The sequence below is a fragment of the Brassica napus genome, chromosome A1, assembly GCF_020379485.1.
Source record: "Brassica napus cultivar Da-Ae chromosome A1, Da-Ae, whole genome shotgun sequence".
NCBI lineage: Eukaryota > Viridiplantae > Streptophyta > Magnoliopsida > Brassicales > Brassicaceae > Brassica > Brassica napus.
Window position 1 is genome coordinate 2,856,118 of NC_063434.1, and position 15,252 is coordinate 2,871,369.

The following is a 15,252-nucleotide window of genomic DNA, read 5'->3' on the forward strand; positions in this document are numbered from 1 at the left end:
AGAAGTATTATTAAAATGGAAAGTGTAAAGAGGGTTCTCAAGTGGGGGTAAGATTAACGTGTTTAGGAATATCCGAAGTATGAGGTTATCGACGACGTAAACATTCTCCCCTTCCACCCCTCTTTTTAAGTTGCTTAAGAATAATTTCAAAGCTACTTAAGAAAAATATTATTTTATTCACATATGAACTAAACAATGATAAATGTAAATGAGACGTGAATAAGAGTCCAAACACACACCAAACTCATACCTTAAAGCCATCACTAGATTCTAACCCGCCCTCGGGTATATTTTTTGTTTACGTTTTTTTTGTAAAATTTGATATTTATATTTATGTTATTTTTTGTAATCATATTTGTGTTTAATATTAATTTAATATCATTTTGGTAATTATATTAAATATGTCAAGTTGCATAACTATACACTTGTGTCATATGCATATCATAAATTATTTTCACTTTATTCCTAAAGTTTGTGATATATTATATTTTCTTATTAGTTACCAAACATAACTAATCAAGAATATTTCGTATCCAAAAAACCCAACTCGGAATCGACTCGGAAATAAAAGTCTCATACTCTATTAGACCTGGCGTATATATTCGGACGGTTCTCAAAGTTTATATCCCATAACCAATATCAAATCCAACCAGTACCGTAAACCGAAGAAATTTTTTGAAAAATATTTGAAAAAATATATTTTTAAAATATTCTGTTATATATATAAATATATATATATATATATGTGTGTGTGGGTTAATATGTACTTCACTAATTGTAAGTAAAATCACATCTACTAAATATTTTTAATCGAATAACCTGTTTAAAACTCGTTAAACTAAAACTGTCACCCTCACCGTCTAGAGTAACAATTAAGCGAAGAACACCATCCATGGATGGATGGCGAGGTTCCATATTGACTATCATAAAATCTTTTCCTATAACTGGTCTTTTCATAAGTATATATTTTTGTAAATAATACTTACATAATAATATCAACTTAAATAGTAATCTTAAATTTACTTCCAAAAATATACTTTGTTGTTTGTTATAGTTTTTATAGATTGTGCTTGCTTTTCAAATTTCTCATTTTAACATATATATTTTTTGCATGCATATATACGAACTATATAGTATAGCCTTTCAAAGATAATTATAATGTGTCGCTCGTTAAATAAATTATAGTATTCGGTTTGTATATTGGCCATATAATTAGATACCAGAGTTCGATATTTATTGTTTGTTGCCATATACCTAGCCTATAAAATAGGAGCTTAAGTGGTTATGGAAGGTGGTTATGTTTTTTTTAACAGGAAGGTGGTTACGTTTTTTTAGATATAGTTATATTTTATGTTATACATTTATATTTTAGATGCACTTATATTTTTCAATTGGACATAACATTTTATCAATTGGTCACACTGTTCTTTTAATAGAATAGATATTCTGTTATGGCTTCGTTAGCTTAACAAACAATCGTACCGGTAAATGACTTCAAACTCTGAAGACCATGTTAAACCGTTTATGGAATTGAAAAATACAAACCGGAACAGAACCAAAACCAGACCTAAACTTTCAAATTCTGAACAGTTTTTATATTATTTTCGAAACAACCGAAGCGAACTACGAACCAAAAACCGAGTAGGTACTGGATTATATAAAACATTACTGACATATAACATAACCAGAAATATATATTTATAATTTAAAATCTTTAAGATATCCAAAAGTATTTGAATCGTCCAAATTATCAAAAACCGACCGAAACCAACCCAAACCGAAAATTTGCATGTTCATACAAATCCTCTAAAGCTTTAAACCCCACCCGAACTACCATACATGAACTGGTATCCAAAATGCTCAGGCCTAGTTCTTACAAAACAGATGCAGGTACAGTAGATGAAAGAAAAAAAACAAATATAATCAATCATGTATACTCACACTCAGTGTGTTCCTACAACTAACGTTTCTAGATTTTGATTTCAACTTCAACCTTCTTTAAACAACTCTGAATAAAAGCCCTGAACGTGCAACCTCCTCCTCCAAATCCATCTCCAAACCAAGAGTTTCCACCATTCCATAAATCTCATCAGACTTCGGGTGAGACTTATCACCTGAAGAGAAACCTATCGTCGTCAAAGAACCTTCACTATCAATAAAATCAACCCAACTGGTTCCTATTTCTTTCTTCACATCTTTCTTCCTCATCCTCCTCCTAATCTCCGCAGCTTTTTCCCACTGTCCCATCTCTGCATGGATGTTATACATCTGAACATAAGAACCTGACAACTTCGGTTCCATCTCCATAACAAGCTCAGCCACTTTCTCTCCAATTTTAGAGTTCCCGTGCAGCCTACAAGACCCCAGCATGCTCTGCAGCATCGACACCCCTGGTCCTCCAGGAACCTCAATCATAAGCTCCTCTGCCTCTTTCAACCTCCCGGCTCGGCCAAGCATGTCGACCATACACGAGTAGTGCTCATGAGACGGCTCGAGGCAGTAGTCTTTGGTCATCGAGCTGAAAATCTCATACCCTTTGTCCACCATACCTTTTCTATTACAAGCTGTCAACACAGACAGAAACGTGATCAGATCCGGTGCTATGTTCTGGTTAACCATCTCCTGAAACGAGCTCATCACCGATTCAAAATCCCCGTGGCTTGAGTAGGCCGAGATTATCGATGTCCAAACAAACTGGTTCTTTTCAGACATCTCGTCAAAGACTTTCTCTGACTCATCGATGCTCCCACGCTTGGCGTACATATCGAGAAGCGCGCTCGAAACAACGGGACAGCTGTTTAAACCCAACTTCAGTATATGAGCATGGCAACGCTGACCATGCCTCAGAGAAATATTCTCCGCAGAGGCTATTGCGTTTAGCACACTTCCGAAAGTGTACTCATTCGGCGTTGCTTCCGCCGCTGCTGATAAGTACATCTTGAGAGCTTCGAGCGAGAATCCGTTTTGAGCAAATCCAGAGATCATAGCGTTCCAGGAGATAATCTCCTTGACATTTATCTCATCGAACGCCTTCTTGGCGTCCTCCAGAGCCTCAAACTTGGCGTACATTGTGATGAAACTGTTGCCAATAGATGGTTTCGAAGCAAAACCAGTCTTGATGCATATCCCGTGCATCTTGACCCCTTCTTTGATTTGCTCATTGCACTTAACAGCGTTGATTAAACCAATAAACGTGACCTCGTTAGGGAACACTCCATCTAACCTCATCTTATGAAAGATAGACACAGCATCGTCTTTATTCGCGGAGATCATCGTTGTCCAAGAGATAACATTCCTCTCGCTCATCTCGTAAAACACTGATCTCGCAGCTTCTACAACCCCACACTTCCAGTAACTCGTCATCAACATATTACCAACGGAAACAAGTGTCGCATAACCTCTTTTTAAGCACAGACCATGGATCTGCCTAGCTATCTTCAGATCATTTTCGTGACAACAAGTAGTGATCACGCTAGTAAAAGACACGTGGTCAAGCTCCACACCTTGTCTCATCATCTCCCTAAACACAAGCACCGCCTCAAACCCGAGATTACCTCCTTGAGAAAGTCCTGACAACAAAGAGTTCCACGTAATCATATCCTTAACCACCTTCTCATCAAAGACTCTCCTAGCATCTCTGAAACTTCCACCACGCGAGTACATTGTTATAAACGAGTTCCCAACCACAACATCACTCTCCAGACCAGTCTTCACAACAATAGAATGCAACTGTAATCCTAAACTAAACCCTTCAAACCCCACACAGAAGGAAAGAGCCGTTGAATAAGTAAACGCGTCGAAAACCACTCCTGCAGATCTCATCCTAACAACGAAACTCATAGCAACTTGATCTTCATCGAACCCAGAGAGTATAGTGTTCCAAGAAACAACATCAGGATCAACCAGACTCTCAAATATGCACAAAGCATTGTCAAACCGACCGGCTTTACGGTACATTCCCATTACAGCGTTTGAAACACAGACGAAGGAAGTGAAACCAGAGGCTATCGAGAACCCGTGGACTTGGCAACCAAGCTTCGTGTCTCCACGACATGCTTTAAGAGCTAAGCAAAGAGTGACCTCGTTTACAATATTACGACCAGATAACCCCAGCTGGAGATTCTTAGTGAAGATCGCAAGTGCTTGCGAAGGAGATCCTCTACGTAAGGATTCGCTGATCGAATGGTTAATGTACGTTGTCGCGTTTCTTTGAGAACTTCCATCGAACAGCTTGTGTGCACTAATCAAAGGATAGCGAAAAATTCGAAAAGGAAAAGACTTTGAGGGAGTACAGTGTAAATAACTCAAAAGGGTCATGAGAAGAAGGAAGCTTGCCGGATTCTAATTAGCGAACTACCGGAGAAAGAAGCGAGGTGTTAGCTGCTGCTGTTGGGAACGGTGTACGACGGACGGAGCAAAAAAATAGAGTTTTGAGGGTAAAGTTGTAAATTACGAGCGAGTTTGAGGGCAATTCGGACAAGCTGGTGTTTGTTCTTTTTAAAGTGTCCGCTAGGTTTTTTTTCCTCCAGCTCTCTCAGTCATTCTATTACTGGTGGCTCGGCGTGTTCTCAGGTAAAACCCTAGCGATTCTTTTGTCCTCTGCTCGCCGAATTGCAGTGGAATTTTGATGTTTGAAGAACTTGATTCTCTGATAATTTTTTTTTCATGATTTGCACAATTCTCCACTGATACGATCAGTTTAGTTTATTTGTTGGCATAAACTCTTGTGGGAATCTTTTTGTCCGTGTTAGTTTTGAGTAGTTGTGAGCATGATTTTGTTGTAGAAATGACATTGTTAATTGATGTGTCTAGAAGTTTTCTAATTTTGTAGTGGGTTTATTTCAGGACTATTTGATAATCAAGTCTCTTTTGTGTTCCATGTGTGTTTTACAGGTCTGAACTTTGGATTGCTAGATATATATTAAAAGGGCATGGCGAAAAAGAAGAATCCGCAGGTTTATATGGATGTATGCATTGATGGAGATCCAGCTGAGACTATGGTTTTTGAGGTACCATGCTGTTTTGGTTCTCTTGCTTGTATTTTTTTCGTGACAAAGCTAAAAGTGTTGAACATTTGAACTTTGTTTCTTTAGCTTTTCCCTGATGTAGCTCCTAAGACATCAGAGAATTTCCGTGCACTATGTACAGGTTTGTTACTTCATTGCTGTATACAAAATTAATTTTTGACTTTCCTTCTCCTCTAACATTTATTTTTCCTTATAAAATCTATTATATAGGGGAGAAAGGAATCGGACCCAGAAGTGGAAAACCTTTACATTACAAAGGATCTTTTTTCCACAGGATTCTGAAAGGCTCCTCAGCACAGGTTTCTTTCTGCATCTTTCATCTATAAATTTATCGATATGATGTTGCAGTCTTGTTCTCTGGTTTCTTTTTCAACATTGTTTGGATATTCCCTTTTTAGTTCGTTCCTGTTCTTTATGTTGTAGGACTACAGGTCTGATAGCCACACCTGCTTTCGTGTCGTATAGTTTTAAGGTTGCACTACTAGTTGTTCATGCTCAAACTTAGGTCTTCTCATGCAAAGAATACACTTTATGTACGAACAAATTCATTGTTGCTGCTGGTTGACTAACAACCTCTATTGACTATTTTTTTCAGGCTGGCGACTTTGTGAGTCGAGATGGTATGTGGCTTCTGACCTACAGTTTACAAGTAGAGCTATTAGATACATCTACTAATACCTGTCGTTTCTGATCTTATATCAATGGTACACAGTTTTTTGGGATTATATATTGTGATTAAGAAATTAATTCTCATTTGCGTAATCAACATTTAACTGATAGTAACTTTGAAAGTGTGATAGCCTACTGGGTGGAACTGAATTCATTAGATTCCTGTGGAAGTGCTTGGATTCATTAGATAACATACAATAGGTTATGGAGTCAACATTAAAAATTCTTATCCTCTGAACAAATTTGTATATTATCCACTTTCCAGGTACTGCTGGGGAAAGCATATATGCTGGAAAATTTCCAGGTTTGTTTACCATTCCGTTTTTTTTTAATCAGCTATCTCTTTTCGTTTATTGTGTGTGTGTGACACTGATATCTCTTATCTTTGCCGTTCATTACTTAAACTTTTATCAACAAGTAGAAGTTCATTTTGAAGCATTGCTTTATTGAATGTTTGGTGCTTGTCATATTTATAAGATATATATGTTACTGAGTTGCAAACGCAATTTCTAATGTTACCAGATGAGTCACCAAAACTAAGGCATGACGAGCGTGGTCTTTTATCCATGGATGTTGCTGAACGTGACAAGTTTGGATCACACTTTCATATTACCTTCAGGCCAAATCACCAACTTGATAGGTCTCCTTAACGTCACCTTCCTTCATTTCAGTAATTGTGGATTTTCCTTTGGCATTGCGTCATTTCTCACTGTTATATATCTCATCAGGAAGAATGTTGTTTTTGGAAAGCTTATTCAAGGGAAAGAGGTACTAAAGAAAATTGAACATGTGGGAGACGAGGAAGGCAAACCTACCGTCACGGTGAAAATAATCCGTTGTGGAGAATATTCTGGAGGTACAAATATTTTACTGTTGGTCACTTCTACATATGTCGTGAGTTTGCAGTCATAACCAATCCTCATCATCGCATGATTTGTCAATGCAGACAAGAAGAAGAATGTTATTGATGATCGAAAAAGGAGCAAGCACAAGAAATCTTCAAGTGAGAGAAGAAAGAAGAGGCGGAGACACTCATCATCTGAGTCTGAAAGCTCTTCAGATTCTGAGACGGATTCCTCAGAATCTGACAGTGAGTCAGATTCAGATTTGTCTTCTGACCTTAGTTCCTCGAGCCATGAAAGGGGGAAGAAGAGAAAAAGAAGTTCAAGGAAAGATAAGCACAGACGGTCTAAGAGAAGAGATAAGCGCCATGAGAAGAAGCGGAGGATACGTGATAAGAGATCAAAACGCAAATCAAGAAGGTTTGCACGTCTTGTACACTTCACTTGTTTAGAGCCATATTTGCCGTGTGAATGCTGTTTAGTGTTTAGGAGAATTTTAGTTATTTAATTGGTGTGGGTATAGTGTATAGTGAGAGTTATGTTAGCTTATGTTTCGTACGTAATAATGTTCATTTGCTTGAGTAAGTCTTTTCTGTTTTGAGGAGCATGTACCGGAGCAACTAGTTCTAAGTATTAACTGGTTGAGTATCATAGTTATTCACTTTGTTCTGCAACCTTTCAGGTCCCCAGACAATCTTATAGGGGAAGAAGGCAACAGCGAAAGTGATGCTAATGTTGATATAGGGGGAAAAACGAGGAAACCCAGAGTCTCGAATAGAACAGGTTATCTCTAAAACTCAGTTGAGTTTTAGCTTCTATTCCCAGCTTCCTGCAAACCTCAGTTTTTTTTCTGATTTGTTTTTGTAATGGCATGTCCAATGAATGAAGATAATGCTTTGTGTGCAATTTGTTTTCCTAACTTGTATAGTCAGTTTAATATTTTTTCTTTATACACTGTTGTTGACTGCAATATTCAAACAGGTAACTCTCCACTAGAGTTTGAAAAAGAAGCTGAATCACTTCACCAGGACAAAAAGGAAGGCCCGGATTTGCTTGACAAGGATGATGATGCATCTGATAGGCAACATGATATTGTTGATGATCATTCTGGCAAATCTAGGTGGAGTTTCCAATCTCTTATAACACCTCAGCTAAAGAGTTATCTTTATTCTTCTCCCATACGGAATCTTATTAAAAAAACGTTGATGTGCAGGAGCTGGAGCTTGAGTCCTAAGAGGAAAACAAGCTTAAGTCCTAGGAGGAGTCCGAGTAAGAGTCCGAGCTTAAGTCCTAGACGGAAAGTGAAGAACTTGAGAGGCAAAAGCACAGAGAGTGAGGAGTTAGGCAGGCTTATTAGGAGAAGCCTTAGCAAAAGTGTTAGTAGAAGTCCAGTGCTGATGAAAAGGGGAAGAGATATTACTAGAAGTCCTTCCAGGAGTATAAGCAGAAGTCCATTGAGAAGCCCTGTAAGGGATATTAGCAGAAGTCCAGTGAGAAGTAGGAATGCCAGAAGTCCTAGCAGGAGCCCTGTAAGATCAGCATCTCGGGGAAGCCTTGGAAGAGGCTCACTTAGAAGAGCAAGAAGATCACCTAGCAGAAGTCCAGTTCGGTCTTCTAGAAGAAGCCTGAGCAGGAGTCCCTCTATATCACCTAGGAGATCAGTAAGCAGGAGTCCTATAAGATCACCTAGGAGATCAGTGAGCAGGAGTCCAATCCGATCATCTAGGAAGAGTGTGAGCAGGAGTCCGATTCGATCATCCAGGAGAAGTATCAGCAGGAGTCCTGTTGGAGGAGAAAGAAGAAGAAGAATCAGTAGAAGTCCAATTCAGGCGAGGAGAAGAAGTCCTTTTGGCCGTAGAAGAAGTTTGTCAAGAAGCGCTTCTCCTGATGGACGCGTCAGGAGAGGGAGAGGATTTAGCCAGAGATACTCTTACGCTCGTAGATTCAGAGCCTCTCCAACTCCTGATCGTTCTCCTTATCGCTTAAGTGATAGGAGTGACCGTGACAGGTGAATAGCTCACTCACCCACTCTCGTTTCTATTACATTCTCTCATTGCTGCTGACCATTTTCTTGATAATGTATTCATCTGTAGATTTCGAAGTCACAGAAGGTACTCTCCAAGACGGTTCAGAAGTCCATTAAGAGCAAGAACACCTCCAAGGTACTCACATTATTCTCTTTAGTCCATTTCACATCTAAAAGCCTCTTTAATAAATAAGTGAGTTTGGTTTTCCAAATAAAATTGGCTGTTGTGATTTGACAACTTGAAACTAATCTCAGGTTAAGAAGAAGAAGAAGCCGCTCTGTATCTTCTGGTCCACGTCATCGCCGGCGTTGCAGCCGCAGCCCTATTCGTAGCCGTTCACCGTATAGGAAGAAGAGAAGGTCACCGTCTCCTGCTAGCCGTAGCCCTATCCGTAGCCGTTCACCATACAGCAAGAGAAGATCACCGTCTCCTGCTAGCCGCAGCCCAAGTCCATCAGGATCAAGATCAAGATCATACTCAAAATCTCCCATTGGGGGGACAGGGAAAGCAAGATCAGTGTCAAGATCCCCATCTAAATCGAGCTCGTCATCCTCCGGTAATAGCTCAGGCGGGAAAAAGAGATTAGTTGCCTATGATTAAACAAAACCCACATATCCTTTTGTTCTATTACTCAGAAGAGGAAGGTGAAGAAGAGTAAGAAGCAGTTACTTTTGTAAAACATATGCATTGTCTTGTTGGCGTGTCTGCTACGTCTTTTGGATGTGTTTTACCCTCCAGCCGACAATTTTATTTATTTTGGGTCAACCGACAATTTTATTTTTTATTTGGTTTTTCGACCGTAACTTTTAAATTTAACAATTTGAACCTTAATTAATCACAATATAATTTTTTGTCCACCGACAGATGATGGCGAATAAGAGAAAACAGGCTGTTACCAGTGAACAAACGTGGCTTCTATTTTTCTAATAAAATCAATTATGATAATTTGTTTTGTCCTGTCTCTTTCTTACAATTTCGGCCACGTCACTGACTAGCAGCTGGCGCGTCTAGTGAAGAAGCCAACGGCTCAGCTTATAGAAAAACACCAAGATGCATAAGCCTAGCCGATATATGAGCCGAGCCAAAGAATAGGAGATGAAGAGGCTGCCGTCACCACTTCCGGTGAAATAATATCCACTCCACTTGTCATTATTATTAAAATAAGAAAAAAATTAAAAAGGAACGGAACACACAGACACAGCGATTAAATAGGCAAAAGCAGATTTGTTAAAACTCAAATCAGACAAAGAGATACAGAGAGAGAGAGAGAGAGAGAGAGAGAGAGAGTGTTAGTGTGAACATCTTCTTTGGAGTTCGAGAGAGGTTTTCGAGATGCCGTATTGAATCGGCCAAAGAACTGAAATTGCAATCTCTCTATCTCTGTGTATTTGTCGGTGGCTCGTTGACTTCTTCACTCATCAGCGATGGAAGCCAGTTCCGGCTTGGTTGCTGGATCTTACCGGAGAAACGAGCTCGTTCGTATCCGTCACGAATCTGACGGCGGGGTTCGTCATTTTAGATCTCATCTAGATTTTTTTTTTTTTCTGTTCTAAAGCTCATTCAATGTTGGATTATGGAAACTCAGATTCAGATCTTTCACTTAGATTTCGCTTCTGTTAGTGTGTAGTTGGTTAGTCTATATCTCAAGTTTCTAAAAATAGTAACTTTTCTGCTTCAAGACTTCAGTTGCTGTCATAAAGTGATCATTTACCAGATCTATCAATTTAAAAAAAACTCATTTTTTTGTTTTTCTTATTACGGAAACTGTCGGTGGAGTTTGATTATTGATCTAAGGATCTAACTGTTCAGCTTCTTTTATCAGTTAGATCTCGTTAGATCCTTGCATGGGACACATCTTCATTGATTTTGTAGATGGTTCTTGTTAATTATTTGTGTATTTATATGCATTACATTTAGTTTCTTTTAATTAATATACTAACAATGGTGCAACGTTGATGAAACTGCAGTCCAAACCTTTGAAGAATATGGACCGTGAGATATGCCAGATCTGTGGTGACCACGCTGGTCTCACCGAAACTGGAGATCTCTTTGTGGCTTGCAATGAATGTGCCTTCCCTGTGTGTCGTCCTTGCTATGATTACGAGAGGAAAGATGGAACTCAGTGCTGCCCTCACTGCAAGACTAGATACAGACGGCTCAGGGGTCAGTTATCTCTTTCTTTCTGTATTTAGTCTTTGCTGCTGTATGTGCTTAACAACTTTTTTTGTTTTGGAATGTTGCAGGGAGTCCTCGTGTTGAAGGAGATGAGGATGAGGATGATGTTGATGATATCGAGAATGAGTTCAGCTACGCCCAGGGAGGAGCTAACAAGCCGAGACGCCGTGAAGAGTTTTCTTCCTCCTCTAGACATGATTCTCAGCCAATTCCTCTTCTCACCCATGGACATGGGGTAAGGACCTACATTTTCGCTTTAGACTATTTGCACTGCTCAAGAATTTCACATCAATGCTACATTGTGAATAACCTTAACATCAATAAATAGTCTATGTTATTAGTTGTGTCTGTTTTCAATAGACTATTGACCTTTTTTTCTTATACAAACAGGTTTCTGGAGAGATTCGGACGCCTGATACACAATCTGTGCGAACTACATCAGGACCTTTGGGGCCTGGTGACAGGAATGCCATTTCATCTCCATATATTGACCCACGCCAACCTGGTATTCACATTATTTTTGCTTTGTACACCATATGCCTTAGTTTTATGTCAATTCATATTCATTTTATAGCTTCTTTTTCTTCCTGAAAATTGCAGTTCCTGTAAGGATCGTGGACCCGTCCAAAGACCTGAACTCTTACGGGCTTGGAAACGTTGACTGGAAAGAAAGGGTTGAAGGCTGGAAGCTGAAACAGGAGAAGAACATGTTACAGATGACTGGTAAATATCATGAAGGGAAAGGAGGAGAGATTGAAGGGACTGGTTCCAATGGCGAAGAACTCCAAATGTGAGTTGTCTTTCTTGCTCTTATATGCTCTATTTGGTTGCAACTTTCCAACTCATATTCAAATTTGAGTGTGTTTTTTTTTTGGTTTCCTTCCATTCAATTGTGGATCTTGTGCTTACAGGGCTGATGACTCGCGACTTCCTATGAGCCGTATTGTGCCTATCCCGCCTTCTCATCTGACACCTTATCGTGTTGTGATTATTCTCCGGCTTATCATCTTGGGATTCTTCTTGCAATATCGTACAACTCACCCTGTGAAAGATGCTTATCCATTGTGGCTGACCTCAGTTATTTGTGAGATCTGGTTTGCATTCTCTTGGCTTCTTGATCAGTTTCCCAAATGGTACCCCATTAACAGAGAGACTTATCTTGACCGTCTCGCTATAAGGTTGGTCTCTAGGTCTATGCATCCCACTCGTATCTTATGTCTTAGTGTGCTAATTTGATACCATCTTACACAGTTTTAATTATTTAGTGGTTTGATTATGGTTTTCCTATTGTAGATATGATCGAGAGGGTGAACCATCTCAGCTTACTCCTGTTGATGTGTTTGTTAGTACGGTGGACCCACTGAAAGAGCCACCTCTTGTAACGGCAAACACAGTTCTCTCGATTCTTGCCGTGGACTATCCGGTAGATAAAGTAGCCTGTTATGTTTCAGATGATGGTGCAGCGATGCTTACCTTCGAATCTCTTTCTGAAACTGCTGAGTTCGCAAAGAAATGGGTGCCTTTTTGCAAGAAATTCAGCATTGAACCCAGGGCTCCTGAATTCTATTTTCAGCAGAAGATAGATTACCTGAAGGACAAGATCCAGCCTTCTTTTGTTAAAGAGCGACGAGCTATGAAGGTCCACTTGATAATCCATCTGCTTCTCTCATCCATTATAGAGACTAGAGATTGATTGACTAAAAAATATTTTGTGTTGGTTTGTGATGACAGAGAGAGTATGAGGAGTTTAAGGTGAGGATCAATGCACTTGTTGCTAAAGCACAGAAAATCCCTGAAGAAGGCTGGACGATGCAGGATGGTACTCCCTGGCCTGGTAACAACACCAGAGATCATCCTGGAATGATACAGGTACAGTAAAACAATTCTTTACGGCGAGAGTAATGGAAGGCAACGATTTCAGGACATGTTTATTTATGCTGCATCTTTTTGTTTCAATTTCAGGTGTTCTTAGGCCACAGCGGAGGTCTAGATACCGATGGAAATGAGCTGCCTAGACTCATCTATGTTTCTCGTGAAAAGCGGCCTGGATTCCAGCATCACAAAAAGGCTGGAGCTATGAATGCCTTGGTTTGTCATCTTTCTAAATCCTACTGTGTCCTCTATTTTTCTCTCTTATTCAGTGCCTTGTACAGCCGTTGCTTCATATTCTTTTTGTTCTCTCCTGATTTAGCTTCTCTTTACTTTGACAGATCCGTGTTTCTGCTGTTCTTACCAATGGAGCATATCTTTTGAACGTGGACTGTGATCATTACTTCAACAACAGCAAGGCTATTAAAGAAGCCATGTGTTTCTTGATGGACCCTGCTTACGGAAAGAAGTGCTGCTATGTCCAGTTCCCACAGCGTTTCGATGGTATTGATTTGCACGATCGATATGCCAACAGGAATATTGTCTTCTTCGATGTAAGCTTCACTCCCCCATTCGCACACAGTCTTTTGTTTTCTGTTTGTTCATATATTTGTTGGATTTACTCGTTTCTGGTAGTTGCCTGACTTAGATGTTTGTTACTTTGGGCAGATTAACTTGAAGGGGTTAGATGGTATCCAAGGTCCAGTATATGTGGGTACTGGATGTTGTTTCAACAGGCAAGCTCTATATGGATATGATCCTGTCTTGACAGAGGAAGATTTACAACCAAACATCATTGTCAAGAGCTGCTGCGGCTCAAGGAAGAAAGGAAAGAACAGTAAGAAATATAGCTATGATCAAAAAAGGAGAGGCATCAGCAGAAGTGATTCCAATGCTCCACTTTTCAACATGGACGACATCGATGAGGGTTTCGAAGGTTTGAAATGAGCTTATAGTGAAACAATTTTGAAGTGTTCATGTGATGATGATATAAACTTAACAAGTCTTGTTTATGCAGGATATGATGATGATAGATCTATTCTAATGTCCCAGAAGAGTGTGGAGAAGCGTTTTGGTCAGTCGCCAGTGTTTATTGCTGCCACGTTTATGGAACAAGGTGGCATTCCACCAACGACCAACCCAGCTACTCTTCTCAAGGAGGCTATTCATGTTATAAGCTGTGGTTACGAGGACAAGACTGAGTGGGGAAAAGAGGTAAGTATTCAAATGCAGCCACAGGCTCTTCTGTTGTCTTTGTCACCTCTCTGATGACATCTTTTTTTTTTTTGCTAGATTGGTTGGATCTATGGTTCTGTGACAGAAGATATTCTTACTGGGTTCAAGATGCATGCTCGTGGTTGGATGTCTATCTACTGCAATCCTCCACGACCTGCGTTCAAGGGATCTGCACCAATCAATCTTTCTGATCGTTTGAACCAAGTTCTTCGGTGGGCGTTGGGATCTATCGAGATTCTTCTGAGTAGACATTGCCCTATCTGGTATGGCTATACAGGAAGGTTGAGACTCTTGGAGAGGCTCGCTTACATCAACACCATTGTCTACCCTATTACAGCTCTCCCTCTCATCGCCTATTGTATTCTTCCAGCTTTTTGCCTCATCACTGACAAGTTCATCATACCTGAGGTTCGTAAAACAGAACCACTCTTGTTTACCTTTTTCGAATTGTAATCTTCATCATCTGGTTTCTAAAAGCTATAACAACATTGTTGCAGATAAGCAACTACGCGAGTATTTGGTTCATTCTTCTCTTCATCTCCATTGCTGTGACTGGAATCCTGGAGCTGAGATGGAGCGGTGTGAGCATTGAGGACTGGTGGAGAAACGAGCAGTTCTGGGTCATTGGAGGCACATCTGCTCATCTTTTTGCAGTCTTCCAAGGTCTACTCAAGGTACTTGCGGGCATCGACACTAACTTCACCGTCACATCAAAAGCCTCAGACGAAGATGGGGACTTCGCAGAGCTTTACATCTTCAAATGGACAGCTCTTCTCATTCCACCAACCACGGTCCTAGTTGTGAACATGATAGGCATTGTGGCTGGTGTCTCTTACGCTATTAACAGCGGGTACCAGTCATGGGGTCCGCTCTTTGGGAAGCTTTTCTTCGCCTTGTGGGTCATTGCCCATCTCTACCCGTTCTTGAAAGGTCTGCTTGGAAGACAGAACAGAACACCAACCATCGTCATTGTTTGGTCTGTTCTTCTCGCCTCCATCTTTTCGTTGCTTTGGGTCAGGATCAATCCATTTGTCTCTGTCACTCCAGCTGCCAACCCCAATGCCGTCCCTGGTGGTGTCTTTTAGACCCTATTTTTATATACATTTTGTGTGCATATTATGGTGAAACCGAGCGGTTATGGTGATGCAGTGTTAGCTTTCTCTGTGTAGCAAGAGAGTTATGAAACTGTTGGTGGCTGTCATTGTTGTGATGATCTTAATTATTTTGGTATGTTATAGTTTTTCCAGTGGAGAAGATGTGTAAACCAAATGATACATAAGTCTACAAAAGATAATCTTTAATTCTTTTTTTTTCTTATATATTTACTTTGCTTCACCTTTTTAAGACTTAAGAGTTACACTTCTGTAATATTAAAGCTTAGTTGTTGTATACAACAAAAAAGAAAAG

The 15,252-nt window shown here is 39.8% G+C and overlaps 3 protein-coding genes across 4 annotated transcripts; 2 read left to right on the plus strand and 1 right to left on the minus strand.

The window, feature by feature from the left end:
• Nucleotides 1-1,676: 1,676 nt before the first annotated feature.
• Nucleotides 1,677-4,450, minus strand: LOC111203338 (pentatricopeptide repeat-containing protein At4g32430, mitochondrial-like). 2 transcript variants are annotated; one of them, XM_022697068.2, is made up of 2 exons: nt 3,951-4,054; nt 1,677-3,823 (listed from the first exon to the last, which is right to left on the minus strand). In XM_022697068.2, the coding sequence occupies exons 1-2, from the start codon at nt 4,052-4,054 to the stop codon at nt 1,999-2,001; spliced, it is 1,929 nt and encodes a 642-aa protein (XP_022552789.1). In that variant the 3' UTR covers nt 1,677-1,998. The 2 variants fall into 2 exon arrangements, with proteins under 2 accessions (XP_022552789.1, XP_022552772.1); XM_022697051.2 differs by having other exon boundaries at nt 1,677-4,450.
• An 8-nt stretch (nt 4,451-4,458) lies between these two features.
• On the plus strand, nt 4,459-9,422 carry LOC111203325 (peptidyl-prolyl cis-trans isomerase CYP95-like). The gene is made up of 14 exons (XM_022696994.2): nt 4,459-4,572; nt 4,894-5,009; nt 5,094-5,148; nt 5,238-5,326; nt 5,623-5,647; nt 5,962-6,000; nt 6,219-6,336; nt 6,425-6,552; nt 6,643-6,958; nt 7,221-7,321; nt 7,520-7,658; nt 7,752-8,546; nt 8,632-8,700; nt 8,820-9,422. The coding sequence occupies exons 2-14, from the start codon at nt 4,932-4,934 to the stop codon at nt 9,163-9,165; spliced, it is 2,298 nt and encodes a 765-aa protein (XP_022552715.2). The 5' UTR covers nt 4,459-4,572; nt 4,894-4,931; the 3' UTR covers nt 9,166-9,422.
• Nucleotides 9,423-9,728: 306 nt separating this feature from the next.
• LOC111203360 (cellulose synthase A catalytic subunit 1 [UDP-forming]-like) lies at nt 9,729-15,164 on the plus strand. The gene is made up of 14 exons (XM_022697101.2): nt 9,729-10,070; nt 10,533-10,728; nt 10,809-10,975; nt 11,131-11,245; nt 11,341-11,530; nt 11,652-11,918; nt 12,034-12,379; nt 12,472-12,609; nt 12,703-12,828; nt 12,951-13,163; nt 13,279-13,546; nt 13,628-13,824; nt 13,903-14,253; nt 14,343-15,164. Exons 1-14 carry the CDS (start codon nt 9,990-9,992, stop codon nt 14,928-14,930), a joined length of 3,243 nt encoding a protein of 1,080 aa, XP_022552822.1. The 5' UTR covers nt 9,729-9,989; the 3' UTR covers nt 14,931-15,164.
• The last annotated feature ends 88 nt before the right edge of the window (nt 15,165-15,252 follow it).